Source organism: Podarcis pityusensis, assembly GCF_964106645.2.
Source record: "Podarcis pityusensis genome assembly, chromosome: 15".
NCBI lineage: Eukaryota > Metazoa > Chordata > Lepidosauria > Squamata > Lacertidae > Podarcis > Podarcis pityusensis.
In genome coordinates, this window is record NC_138040.1 from 440,027 (window position 1) to 454,401 (window position 14,375).

General features: G+C 51.4%; 1 protein-coding gene across 1 annotated transcript; it reads left to right on the forward strand.

Annotated features, from left to right (window-relative positions):
• The first annotated feature begins 1,748 nt into the window (after positions 1-1,748).
• On the forward strand, positions 1,749-13,832 carry VTN (vitronectin). Its single transcript, XM_080984082.1, has 8 exons — positions 1,749-1,908; positions 5,382-5,501; positions 6,481-6,780; positions 7,380-7,519; positions 8,598-8,754; positions 10,368-10,520; positions 11,371-11,661; positions 13,654-13,832. The coding sequence occupies exons 1-8, from the start codon at positions 1,848-1,850 to the stop codon at positions 13,767-13,769; spliced, it is 1,338 nt and encodes a 445-aa protein (XP_080840208.1). The 5' UTR covers positions 1,749-1,847; the 3' UTR covers positions 13,770-13,832.
• Positions 13,833-14,375: the final 543 nt, after the last annotated feature.

Here is a 14,375-nt window from a genome sequence, read left to right on the forward strand (position 1 = left end):
TATGGACACAGGGAGAGGGGATCCTTTGCCGAGCTGGGGCGCAGACTCGGAGTCCTGAGGCCCCAGCCTCTCTGGGTCCCCTTTGCCCCCTAAGTGAGTCAGAGTCACATCAGGGGGTGGGGGGAGCCTCCCGGATGGAGTTCATATTAATTAGTAACCAGGCGGAATCAGAGAGCAAATTCCACCGGGTTTTGTTTGCAGAGTGGGAGAGAGCAGGAAGGGATGTTTTTCCATGGAAAGTAAATCCTCTGGACCTTCCGTTCACGGCTGGGATCAGGATGTGGAGAAATAACTGCAGAGAAAGAACTTCCCTGAGTTCCCCCCAGTTTTATCACACAACCTCAACTGGGCTCCTTAGGAATGGCACAGACCCAAGGGCTGGATTTGAATCCAGACCGCGGTGGGACCTGGTGTCACAGTTAGGACTTCCAGCTCTTATTATCCATTGGTTGCATTTATATCCCACCGTTTTCCTCCAAGGAGCTCAAGGTGGCCTGCATGCTTCTCCCCCTCCCCATTTAACCCCCACAACAACCCTGTGTGGTAGGTTAGGCCAAGGGAGGTGTGGACGAACCCCCAAGATCACACCCAGTAACTTTCATGACTGAGGTGGGGCGTGTGTGGATTCGAACCCTGGTCTCTGCCAGGTGCTAGTCCAACACTCCAACCACTATACCACACAGCAGCATGTTGAATACCGGAGGTGCCTCTGAGCATGTGCCAAGTGCCTTTCTTGTGTGTCTAATAATGGCAGCCAATCAGACACCACTGGTCAGATATTGGGTTGGTGGCTTCCCAGAAGCTAGACATGTTGTGGGGTTGCTCTTGCGGGGGGCGTAGGCTCTAGAGTCAGCCCCAAATTTGGGACCAGGTTGGGGGGAGTCTGGCGTGGCCCTCGTAGGGCTCTGCCCCAAGCTGCCTGCATTTTGACAGGCCCTTCCAGGGCTACTCCATCGGGGGAAAGAGTGGCTGTAAAACTGCGTCAGTTATTTGGGAAGCTGACTCGTTTCCAGTCAAAGCAAAAGAAAGTCACATGCACAACCGAACATTTAAAGCGCGATGATACCATTTTATACAGGCATGGCTTCCCCCAGAGAATTCTGGGAGCTGTAGTATGTTAAGGGTGCTAAGAGCGGTTGGGACACACACACACACACCCCGTTTCCCCTCACAGAACTACGATTCCCAGACTTCCTTGTGAAGGGGGATTGATTGTTAAACTGCTCTGGGAATTGTAGCTCCAGCAGAGGAATAGCCCCCATAGGAGCCAACTCCTAGCCCCCACAATAAAATATTTGTGGGTCCTGGGGCCCCTCAAAGTTGATGGGCATTCCGATTCAAATGGTGTGTGTGCACTGCGTCATGTGGTCAGTTATTCAGGGTGGGGCTTACCTGGGCTCCCACAATGTTTTATTCAAGTTGGCACCCCTGGTCTCCCCTAACATCTCTCAGCACCCTGTGCAAACTACAACTCCCAGGATTCTGGGGGGGGGGGGAGAGCCGTGGCTGCTTTAAAGGGGTACTGCAGCTCTTTAAACGTCTGGTGTGAACATGTGTCCATACTCCGAGTGCATCTTCGCACGTCTTGCCCTCGAAGGCTGAAAGGGTGGAGGAGGGCAGGCTTAGCCGTGGAGCCATCCAGTCGCCGACCCCCGTGACTTTGGAGGGAAAGTTGGTGACAAAGGGAAAGAGATAGTTGGAGGAGGAGGAGGAGGAGGCTGGTGACCCCAGTGACCTTGCGTGTTCCCTTTGAAGCAGGGAGGCTGGGCTGAGCAAACAGGATCCCTGGCACAACCCCCGGGGTCCCATCAGAGGAGGACAGCCACCCGCCTGCCCAGCCACTCGCCATGAAGCTCCTCAGCCTGGTCTTGCTGCTGGGCTGCCTGTGGGGGAGCTTTGCTGCCGAGGGTGAGTACCATGACCCCCCCAATAACTCCCTCCCCCCCCCCATTTGAGCTCTTGACTGCAAGAGAACTTGCAACCAGCCTAGGTGCGTCTCCATGATAAAACTGTTCAGAGCGGGAGGGAGCGTTAGCTTTTGGAACTCCCCGCCGCAAGGGGCTGCCAAGTCCATCTGTTGGGGAAGCTTTGGAAGCGGGGTGCCTTTCAACAGAGTTTTACTCAGAGTTGGTGAGGTCAATGGCCCTATCTGAGTCACGTTCATTTAATGTTCAGAGTTTCTACTCTGAATAAAACTTCTTTGAGTGCCCCCCCCCATGAGTTTCAGGGACATTTTGTGTGTGCGCGCACACACACGGATGATACTGGGGACAATCAGAATGAGAAAGGACAAAAGAAAAAACAGAAAGATTGATTAAATTCCTCCTGTTAGGCAATAATGTGGTTTTCAGGGGGGGGGGGCAGGGGCAGGTTGAATTGCATTGGGAAATGTCAAAATTGCATCAAAAAGTTTCCTGAATATGGTCCCTGGGACTCGCCACAGCCCTCACCAGCCCTGCCCTCCCCCCCCCATGAGGGTCTTTGCCCAGCTGGGAATCTGTCCTTGAACCCTGATCCTGCCTCTTAGTTTCCCTGGATGGAGGATAAGGGAGGAGGGGTGTTTGTGTAGAAACCAGCCCACAGCACAGAGCCTGTCTTGCACCACCCGCTTTCACTGAGGACCCCTCCCACCACCATCACGCGGCCCCTGGAAAGTTAAGTAGAAGGGACTGCAGCCCTCAGGCCTGAAAGGGATTCTCCTCCCTGTCCTTGCCCTAGGAAGCAATCTAATTTTGCAATTTTATTTCACGTGCGCTTAGCAGACATTCAGATTGCTTGATATCTGCTTGCAATTGGCATCTGTTTGTTGCCAGAAGTGAATGGAGAATTTCCCCTTGAAGAATGAAGCGCAGGAAGGATGGTGGATTTCAGCCCCACTTCTCTGCCATTAAAGGAAGAGAGAAAGGGAGAGGGTCTACATTGCAGGGGGTGGACTAGATGACTCTGGGTGTACCTCCCAGCTCTACAATTCTGTGATTCTATCCTTGATACCGCGGCCTCCGTGGTGTCACTTTCTCACTCAATACCAGATGGCTCTTCCAAACCCTTCCATCCACCGGATGAAACTTGCTTTGGTTTTAATCTACAGCAATTCTTGCCCACGGCTTGCAAGCCAAACGCAGCTCACCAACCAGCCCAGAAAGCAAGAGATGGAGTCGGTTCCCTCTCCCTTCTCCCCAGAGCGAGCCTGAATTGGCACATATTAACCACAGAACCTAGGACTTGCCAATCAGAAGGTCGGCTGTTCGAATCCCCGTGACGGGGTGAGCTCCCATTGCACGGTCCCTGCTCCTGCCCACCTAGCAGTTCGAAAGCACGTCAAAGTGCAAGTAAATAAATACCGTATTTTTCGCCCTATAGGACGCACTTTTTCCCCTCCAAAAATGAAGGGGAAATGTGTGTGCGTCCTATGGGGCGAATGCAGGCTTTCCCGGGCTTCCTGCAGCTCCGCGACACCCTCCGAATCCCGGCGTGAAGCCGCGCAGGGCTCCAGAGGGTAGCGCGGAGCTGCCTGCGCTCCAGGGCTTCTTGCAGCTCTGCGCCACCCTCCGGATCCCGGCGCGAAGCCGCGCGGGGCTCCGGAGAGTAGCGCAGAGCTGCCTGCATTCCAAAGCCTGGTGCACGCTGAAGAGCGCGCCCGGGCTTCGCGCACCTCTCCGCAAGCCTGGGGAGACCGGCTCGGTTCCCTAGGCTTGCGGATAGCAGGCTGTTCTGGGGGCTGGGGTCGCCTGGGGAGGGAATTTTTTTTTCTTTATCCCCCCCCCCAGAAAAAAATTAGGTGCGTCCTATGGGGCACTGCGTCCTATGGGGCGAAAAATACGGTAGGTACCACTCCGGCAGGAAGGTAAACGGCGTTCCCGTGTGCTGCTCTGGTTTGCCTGAAGCGGCTTAGTCATGCTGGCCACATGACCCAGAAGCTGTACGCCGTCTCCTGAACACCACAACCCCAGAGTCGTCCGCGACTAGACCTAATGGTCAGGGGTCCCTTTACCTTTACCTAATTCACGCAGTGCCTATCCTGTGCAAATGGCAGTCACAGTGGAGTTGCTATGTGGCGCCCCCTGGTGCCAGCCCTGACCGGGGACAAACGGACCACCTGCCTTGGTCTTTGGAATGTAAGAACCTAGGAAAAGCCTGCAGGATCAGGCCGGGGGCCACCGATCCAGCATCCTGTACTCACAGGGGCCACCCAAGACACCCATAGGAAACCCAGAAGCAGGATTCGAGCCCAAGAGCAACTCTCCCCTCCTGCAGTTTCCAGAAACTGTGGAGGCAGAGCAAAACCATCATAGCTTGGAGCCATCCATAGCATTCTCCAGGAATGTGTCCAATCCTCTTTTCATAGAATCAGAGAATTGTAGAGTTAGAAGGGACCCCATAGGGTCATCTAGTCCAACCCCCTGCAATGCAGGAATCTCAGCTCAAGCATCCCTGACAGAGGGCCACCCAACCTCTGCTTAAAAACCTCCAAGGAAGGAGAGTCCACCACCTTCAGAGGGAGTCCGCCCCACTGCCGAGTGGCTCTTACCATCAGGACACTTTAAACCCATCCAGGTTGGTGTCCATTACTGCTTCCTGTGGGAGGGAGTTCCATAGGTCCCCCCCCCCCAGTTTTATTTGTTTATTAAAGTTCTTATGTTACATCGGTAAACATTATCATATTACATCACAAGGCTTATTATACTGTAATTTTCAGCATGTATACAAAGTTTATATACTTAAAGGAAAACAAAACAAAAGGACAAAAAACTATTCCAAAATCATATATATACCAACACTTTGGACTTCCCGTCTATCCCGTTATATATTCCTTTTTTTACAAATGAATGTACTCTTATTATTGTGCATTTCTTTACATTTTATCTAAAACATTCCTATATCAATATGTACCTGGGAGGGAGTTCCATAGTTTAACTCTTAACTCTTCCCATTACTCCTTGCTGTTTTGCTGGTTTTCTTTCTTTCTTTTCTTTTAAAAAATTTTTTAATTAACAATTTCAACATAACAAAATATCAAAACATCTCATATTCATTATTTTCCTCCCTCCCCCCCACCTCCCCATCAAACCCCCCTCCCTCCCCCTCAAGACTTCCCTCAGCTCCTCTCTCTGATTTCTCAACTCATATTGTTCTCTGCATACTGTAAAATTGTATAAATCCTTATATTATCTATCTACTATGTTAACAATCAATAAATTTGTATATTCAAAACCTGCCAAAAGTTCCCATTCTTCTTTGAAGTCACAGTTGTCCTTCTCTCGCAATTTGTATATCAGTTTAGCCAGTTCTGCGTAGTTCATCCATTTTTCTTGCCGCTGTTCTTTTGTCGGGGTTTCCTCCTTCTTCCGTCCTTGTTGATGGTTCTCTTTCCCCCTGCCCAGAGACCTGCGAGGGGCGCTGCAATGATGGCTTCAACAAGGAGAGGAAATGCCAGTGTGACGATCTCTGCATGTACTACCAGAGCTGCTGCAGTGACTACTGGACTGCCTGCAAATCCAAAGGTATCGTCAGCATAAGTATACTTTCCCTAAAAGACCAGAGACACTTTTGCTAGGTCTGGTGGGAAAAGAAATTAAAATAAAAGATCAGAACTTGTTCATGTATGCCACAGCCGCCGCAAGAACTTTACTGGCCCAAAGATGGAAAGCACAAGATTTGCCAACCATCCAGGGGTGGCAGGTGAAGATGATAGATTTTGCGGAACTTGCCAAATTGACAGGAAGGATCCGGGACCAAGAGGACCAGAGATACAATAACAATTGGAATAAATTTATTGAATATATAAAGGAGAACAACAAAAATATTAAGACACTAGCAGGACTGGAATAACACCTCCAATGTAAAACAGTAAAGTTATGACAATAATATATGCAAAAAGTATGTGATGTATATACCAGCGGTTGGGAGGGAGGGAAGTCAGGATTCGGCAGAGTCAAAGGGATTATAATGTGACAATAAGGATTGTTGGAAAAAGAATTACATGTTGAAAACAATAAAAATTTATTTTAAAAAAACCACAAAGGTATCGTCAGCAGCTCAGGGGCACGGGACACCTGCTCTGCATGCAGAAGGCCCCAGATTCAGCCCCTGGCTGCATCTCTCCCAAAATCCTGGAGAGCTTCTGCCAAACAGTGGAGACAACACTCAGCTAGAGGGACCACGAGTCTGACTTTGAATAAGACGCATTCCTCTGTCCCTGCTGTTTGTTAACCACTGCTGGGAATTGTAGCTTCACGAGGCATAAGCTACAGTTCCCAGGATTCCCTGAGGGGAAGCTGTGCACTTTAAATGAGCAAACGCCCCTTGTAACAAAAGCACATTTGCACAGGAGACAGGAGATTGTGGGAAGGGTGCTGGGAGATGTTTTGCAAGGGGTGAACTATAGTTCCCAGGATCTTCTGAGAGGAAGTCATGGAGAGTGCCCTCCCCCATCCGTTTGCCAACGTTCACCTGGCGTCTCTCCTTTTCCCCCGACCTCAGTGACCCGCGGAGACGTTTTCACGCAGCCGGAAGACGACTACCAGGATTACTACGACCTCCCCAACGCCACAACCCCCGAGCCCACGCCCACCACCGGAGCCCCCGAGTCAACCGCGTGGTTTGAGTACTCCGATGTGTGGACGGGGGAGGAGGACGGGGGTGTGGTCGAGCCCACCAAAGAAGCCCCCTTGCCCGAGACAGAGGCCCCGACCGACGCCCCAGAAGAGGAGGAGGCCTGCAACGGGGCTCCTTTTGACGCCTTCACCAGCCTGAAGAACGGCTCCATCTACGCTTTCCGGGGTACAGTCTGGGTCAGGGGGGCGGGGAGCTGACCCCAGCACCCACAATCCAGACGTGGCTCTGAGGGGCAGCCATTTATCTTTTATTTTTATAATTAGCCGACTTTATTGCAAGGAGCACAACAATTATACATAGGCGCATAAATCATTGCCGCACAATAAAGGAGGGAAAACACGGGGGAAACTGAGTTCCAAAGTGCAGAACAAGGTACACCTTTAAAGGAGAGGTTTTTTATTTAAATTTCAAAAGCCCATTTATTTTTTAGATAGCAAATAATAATAATAATAATAATAATAATAATAATAATATGATTATTTATACCCCACCCATCTGGCTGGGTGACCCCAAATTATGTGTGCATGTGTGATCTTTTAAAACATGCAGATCATTACATTAAAACATCACAGCACCATCCATTTCCTTAAAAACAGTGACTTCTCCAAAGCCTGTAGGAACAAGGAGGTCTCCATGTGCCGGTAGGAGAACAGCAAGGAGGGAGCCCGTCTGGCTTCTCCAGGGAGGGAGTTCCAAAGTTAGGGATTCTGGGAACAAATTTTCACCTTCCTCCGCCTGTCTCTTCCTCTCCCTCCCTGATCCAGGAAAGTATTTCTACGAGCTGGACGAGAAGAGCGTGAGGCCGGGGTACCCCAAGCTCATCAAGGAAGTGTGGGGCATTGAGGGGCCCATCGATGCCGCCTTCACCCGCGTCAACTGCGAGGGCAAGACCTACATCTTCCAGGTGAGAGGCTCACACACCCCAGTTCCCCTCCTGGCCCCCTGGCCCAGCCTTTGCCAAACCTGGCGCCTTGCAGATGTTTCAAACTACAACTCCCACCATCCTCCCTTACCATAAGGGTGACGTGCTTTTGAACTGCTAGGTTGGCAGAAATTGAGATTATTAGAGCAAATTAAATAAAAAAGAATAGAATTGTATATTGTAAACCGCCCTGTGGTCTCCTGAAGAACTGTGGCATATAGATTTAAATCATAATCATTAATAATTGCACAGAAGTGAACATCACAGTACGCAAAAATTCATATCTCAGTAGTGGGGAACTTACAAAAATGTGTTATATTTGGGGGAAATGGCTTTGTAGAGATGGGCCTCTCAGTCCAAACTCCATGTTAAAAGGTGTAGAGTGGAAGAAAATCGCCCTTAAACGCTGATGACTTTTCGTGATGATTTCTCCCCACCACCACAAAAAAAACAAACACACCCAAAAAAACTGATTTGGAAATGCAGAGAACTTAATGTAAGCTTGGAAAGTAAGTGGGGCCTCAGCCCTTTTCCTATCCAGCTCTAAACGAGGGATAACCCCAGACAGCTTTTAGGCCTCTGGAGGGTCCCAGCTCAGAGAAGGGGGCTGTCAGCTCCGGGACCTCTTGATTTTTCTGAACCTGGTTGTGGATCAGGCAGGGGCATCTTGCCCATAGAGGCAAGTGGCGTGAAGTGCCAGGGCGCCAAGTTCTGGAGAGCGCCAGGGAAGAGGCGGGGGTGGGCACAGCGTGGCACCTCCTGGCATCAGCTCGCCGCCCTCGCCTGCCTCGCTGAAGCAGCACTTCGCCCAGGGCCTCTGCCTCTTCCCCACCGGAGGAGCCGCCCTCCAGCCGCTGCCCGCCTCCTCCAGCCCTGCAAAGCTGCCGGCAGTGCCGTAAAAAGGTTGGCAACTCTGGGAAACGGGGTGTGTGTGTGCCAGAGGGATCTTTGCACCATGGCGCCGGATATACTTAAGATGGCCCTGGGTTCAGGCAGCCCCCCACCTCAGCTGACGTGCATCCCTGACCCCCGCCTGCCCATGGCTTCCTCTCTCCTCCAGGGCAGCCTGTATTGGCGCTTTGCTGACGGAGTCCTGGAGCCAGATTTCCCCCGTAACATCTCGGACGGGTTCAAGGGCATCCCCGACGACCTGGACGCTGCCTTTGCCCTGCCTGCCCAGAGCTACTTCTCCAGCGAGAGGGTCTACTTCTTCCAAGGTGAGGCTGGGGGTGCGGTCCCTAAACACTAGGGAGTTTATGCTGCCTTTGAAACGTGCTTAAGATGCATTTCCCCCAACCCCAAAGAATCTTGGGAAGTGTAGTTTAGAGGAAAGGCAACTGAGAGGTGACACAGAACTACATTTCCCAGAATCCTTAACAAACGAGAGTAAGAAATATAAGAAGAGGCTGCTGGATCAGGCCAGTTGGCTATCTAGTCTAACGTCCTGTTCTCACAGCGGCCAGCCAGGTGACCCCATGGCAAACCCTCGAGCAGGATCCGAGCCCAAGAGCCCTCTCACCTCCTGGGGTTTCCAGCAACTGCTGTTCAGAACCATGGCTGCCTCCAATGGCAGTGTAGTGTAGTGGTTAAGAGCGGTGGACTCATAATCTGGTGAACCGGGTTCGATTCCCCGCTCCTCCACACGCAGCTGCTGGGTGACCTTGGGCCAGTCACACTTCTCTGAAGTCTCTCAGCCCCACTCACCTCACAGAGTGTTTGTTGTGGGGGAGGAAGGGAAAGGAGAATGTGAGCCGCTTTGAGACTCCTGAAGGGGAGTGATAAAGCGAGATATCAAATCCAAACTCAGAGGCAGAGCAGAGCCATCCTGGCTAGGAGCCACTGGAAGCCCTCTCCTCCTCCATGGATTTACTTAATAATGACTGACAGCCGTCTGTCTCGGGAGACAATGGAGGAGTGTGTCTTTGGGGACAAGGTCAAGCGGTTGGATAGTTGCAGTGCCTGCTGTGACTGTAAAGACTGATACAGGAAAGACATGTTTTGTTGCAGCTGGGGCAGAGGAAAGCATCCGGTTGTGCCCCTGCAGATGCACCAAGGAGTTTCTTCTCTCTGGGCTCCTCCCAGCGGTCCTTCCTCCTCTGGTCACTGCTGTGGATGCACAACCTGACTGCCTGTCTTCTCCTCCTCCATGCATTGGCCATCTAGTCCGTTGGCCATCACCATCTCCTGTGGGAGGGAGTTCCACAGTTTAACCCACAAGCAGGATTCGAGCATAAGTTCTGTTTCCAGCGAGTATTGCTGCCTCTGAGCCAGGAGGCAAAGTAGGACTACAGTGTCTAGGAGCCATCAGTAGCTTTCCCCTCCATTTGTTCAATACTCCTCTACAGCCATCCGCAATGGTGGTCATCACTGGCTCCTGTTGCAGGGAGTTCCAGAGTTTAACACTGCACAGCATGAAGAAGGACTTTATTTTCTCTGCCCTGAATCTTCTAACATTCAGCTTCGTCCATGAGTTCTAGCGTTAGGAGACAGGGAGAAAAACTCTTCTCCGTCCCCTTTCTCCAGGCTGACATGGCCTAACACGTCATCTTTTCCTGACCTTCTGTAAACGGAAGAGCTTTTTCTGAACCTTTTCTTGATGCCTTATAAATTTAAGTTTTGAACCGACACCCCCTGCAACAGCATGATGGGAAGTTGGGGACCCCATTGCAAGACCCTCGCTGCCATTGAAGAAGAGTTCTGGGAAGATTTGCACCAGGAACAAGGGAGGTTGGCAGTGGGATCTGCCATCCCTGTGGATCCTGGCGCAGCCCTCTGTGAAATCTGTTCTCCCCTGCCCGGTGCTGAATCCCTTCTCCGTCTGCCTCCCCAGGGCGGAAGTACTGGTCCTACGACTTCTCGAAGCAGCCGACGCGGGAGGACTGTGAGGCCACGTCCCCCTCGCTGGTCTTCGACCACTACGCCGTGCTCAAGGGAGACAGCTGGGAGGATATCTTCCAAGCGCTTTTCGGGGGCTCGCGGCGCAGTGAGTAGGGCAACAGCGGGAGGGTGTGGGGTGTCCGGGCTGAGCCCTTCTCTCCGCAGGGACCCACAGCTGGGCCGCACCCTGCTGAGCTGGCCCGATGTGCTCGCTGGGGGCAAGAGAGGACGGGACTCCTGCCCTGCTCATACATTTGGGGAGGGATTTGGGGAGGGATGTGGCTCAGTGGCAGAGCACCTGCTTGGCATGCAGAAGGTTCCAGCATCACCAGGTAGGGCTGGGAAGGTCTCCTTGCCTGAAACCCCAGAGAGCTGCTGCCAGTCAGTGTTGAAAACGCTGAGCAAGATGGTCTAGGGCACCTTCCAATTTTAACCAGTGGTTGATGCCATCCCATGAGGACTGGAATCTTACTATATTTTTTAAGGGAAGGGGCTCAGCTCAGTCAAAAGTCAGAAGAAGACCCCATTTCCTCTGCACACATTCCAGCTTGACAATATCCTCCTTAAACTGGGGTGTGCAGAGCTGGACATGGGAGTCCAGGTGGATCTGACCAAGGCAGAATAGAGCAGTAATTTCACTTCCCTTGATCTGGACGCTAGACTTCTGCAGATGCTGCCTAGGATTGCATGAGCCTTTTCTGCTGCTGCAAAACGCTGTTGGCTCAGTGTGCAGTTAAGCTAGGGAACTTGCTGCCGCAACAAGTCTCCCTTTTTCCAGGCCAAACATATCCAGCTGCCTTAACCCTTCCTCGTAAGGCTTGGTTGCCAGTCCCACAATTGACTTGGTCACCCTCCTCTGCCCATGTACAGAGACCCAAGGCTATGGGGATGGCCTGAGGAAAGCCTGGCCTTGCCTGCTGCCCAGCTCTTCTGACGTCCCCTCTCTCCATTTCCAGGTGGGGCCAGCAGGGCCCGTTTCATCAGCCGCGACTGGAAAGGGGTGCCCAGCGGCCTGGACGCTGTGATGCTCGGCCGGATCTACGTGGCACAGAGCCCTGCCCAGCGCCGCCCAGCAAGGAAGTCGTCACGCCGGCACCGCAGGAAGTACCGCCAGCGCCAGCGCTGGGGACGCTGGAATGCGTGGGACTGGCAAGGCGAACCCAGCTCAGAGTCCTCGGACCTGGACTGGCTGCTGGGCGGGACCACCCCGTGCCAGCCCTTCCAGAGCGTCTACTTCTTCGTTGGCAGTAAGTACATGGCATGGAGGAAGGGGCGTGGCTGTTGCTGGTGAGGGGGGAAATAGACACAAAAAGAGAACTCCCTGGATGCCAAGATCCAGGTTTGGGGCAAGCACATTTTAGGGAGAGAACCCCAGTCCAGTTTTGAAATTGCAGAATATGCAGCAAGGCAAAGCTTAGAAACATAGGCAGTTAGAACTTTAAAAACTTGTGGGTTCACAAGTTAAAAATGGTTTACTTGTTGTTGTCGTTTAGTTGTGTCCGACTCTTCCTGACCCCCTGGACCAGAGCACGCCAGGCACTTCTGTCTTCCACTGCCTCACACAGTTTGGTCAAACTCATGCTGGTAGCTTCGAGAACACTGTCCCACCATCTCGTCCTCTGTCGTCCCCTTCTCCCTGTGCCCTCCATCTTTCCCAACATCAGGGTCTTTTCCAGGGAGTCTTCTCTTCTCAGGAGGTGGCCAAAGTATTGGAGCCTCAGCTTCAGGATCTGTCCTTCCAGTGAGCACTCAGGGCTGATTTCCTTCAGAATAGAGAGGTTTGATCTTCTTGTAGTTCGTGGGACTCTCAAGAGTCTCCTCCAGCACCAGAATTCAAAAGCCATCCATTCTTCGGCGATCAGCCTTCTTTATGGTCCAGCTCTCACTTCCATACATCACTACTGGGAAAACCATAGCTTTAACTATACAGACCTTTGTCGGCAAGGTGATGTCTCTGCTTTTTTAAGATGCTGTCTAGGTTTGTCATTGCTTTTCTCCCAAGAAGTAGGCGTCTTTTAATTTCGTGACTGCTGTCACCATCTGCAGTCATCATGGAACCCAAGAAATTAAAATCTCCCACTGCCTCCATTTCTTCCCCTTCTATTTGTCAGGAGGTGATGGGCCCAGTGGCCATGATCTTAGTTTTTTTGATGTTGAGCTTCAGACCATATTTTGCGCTCTCCTCTTTCACCCTCATTAAAAGGTTCTTTAATTCCTCCTCACTTTCTGCCATCGAGGTTGTGTCATCTTCATATCTGAGGTTGTTGATATTTCTTCCGGCAATCTTAATTCCAGTTTGGGGTTCATCCGGTCCAGCCTTTCGCATGATGAATTCTGCATATAAGTTAAATAAGCAGGGAGACAATATACAGCCTTGTAGTACTCCTTTCCCAATTTTGAACCAATTCATGTGCTTTTCCATTTAGTGTGCAGGGGAAAAAAATGCACAGGCAGTAAAATTTGGCTTAGGTACAAAGTGGCAAAAGTTTCTAGAATTGGTATAGGAACTCAAGAGTGGCTTGTAAGAGTCATGTGGTTTGCAACTCAGACCTCACACCTTGAGCTTCTCTGGTAGACTAAGGGAACAAAGGTTTAATGACCTAGTCCCTCCCAAGGTGAGCTAAGCCTGGCCGGACAGCTTACTCTATGGTCTTAACCCCGTCATGCATTCATTAGGCTTAAGAATGCTGGTTATCCCACAGTAGCTCAGCGGCAGAGCATCTGCTTGGCATGCAGAACGTCCCAGCCTCAATCCTCAGTGGCATCTCTAGGTAGTGATGACGAGGATTATGGGACACTTGTAACACTGCCAGGTCCACTGATCGAATAGCTGGGCTAAGGCGATCTCAAATTTATCAGATTAGCATTTCAAAAATTATAATAAAGGCTATTGAAATGCAGCCGCCCTTCGGCATTCACCGACATCCAGATTTTGGGCTGCAGTTCTCCAGCCGACTTTTGGGTACAGAAATGAATATATTAGGGGACAGTGTGCATAACTATTCAAAGGTAAGTGGAAAAAACGCCAACGAAAAATGCTTTCTGTTAGGAAAAAAAGGTGCACATGTGGTCAAAACAGAAGCGATCTGCACCTGGTGAACTTTGATGAGGATATTTTTAAAATACCTCAAATTGCTGCAGAAATCCAGAGAGCTGGATTTAAGGTTGGAGAAGTGAGAAGCCAAATTAACATGATTTCTTCCTCCCTTTCTGTACCTCCCTCCTTCCCTCCCTCTCAGACAAGTACTACCGCCTGAACCTGAACACTCGACGTGTGGATTTCGTCTACCCCAGGTACCCGCGCCCCATCTCCAAGTACTGGCTGGGGTGCCCGTCCGATGAGGATCTTGCCTGAGCCCAGCCAGAAAGCCCTCCACACTGTCGACAGCGGCCAAATAAAGCCCTGAGTTCCAAAGACCGTACCCGCCTGCTTGTTTTTTGGGACTAGCGGCCTGTGGGGAGGGGGGTTCTTTGCAGCCCAAGTTTGGACAACCTGTTTCACCTGGTAGTTTGGGGACCAAAACAAAGAACGGTGATGCTAAACCGCCTCACAGGGGACACGTGTCATTTGGCAGTCACTCAATGTTTATTTAAAACTCCATGGTCAGGATCTGGGGTTGTAACGTGTGGAATTGCATTGTGCAAAAGCAACATTTTGCTCAGGTCCTGGAGATGTGTGATGCATGAGGTGAGGGAACCCAAATCCTCCAGGTCCTTCCAGCCAGCCCTTGAAATTACCACCAGGCCACGCCCCCTCTCCAAGGCCACGCCCCTTCAGTGCTGGCCACGCCCCTCTTGCTTGCCTGGATGGAGGATCAAGGGTCAGCAGCGTAGAAACTAGACTACTGCTCAAAGAGGGGTGGGGTCCTCCATTACCCCGCCTACTTTTGCCTCTGGCTCCGCCCACCCCTGGCCTATGGCCCTTGGAAGGCTGTCTAAAGGCCAGGGTTGGCCCTCAAAC

What these genes read in the sequence shown, in the direction of transcription:
- VTN (XM_080984082.1), top strand. Translation starts at nt 1,848, where the DNA reads ATGAAGCTCCTCAGCCTGGTCTTGCTGCTGGGCTGCCTGTGGGGGAGC. An exon ending in GGGGAGCTTTGCTGCCGAGG is followed by an intron (nt 1,909 to 5,381) that starts GTGAGTACCATG and finishes CCCCCTGCCCAG; the next exon opens with AGACCTGCGAGGGGCGCTGC. An exon ending in GAGGGTCTACTTCTTCCAAG is followed by an intron (nt 8,755 to 10,367) that starts GTGAGGCTGGGG and finishes CTGCCTCCCCAG; the next exon opens with GGCGGAAGTACTGGTCCTAC.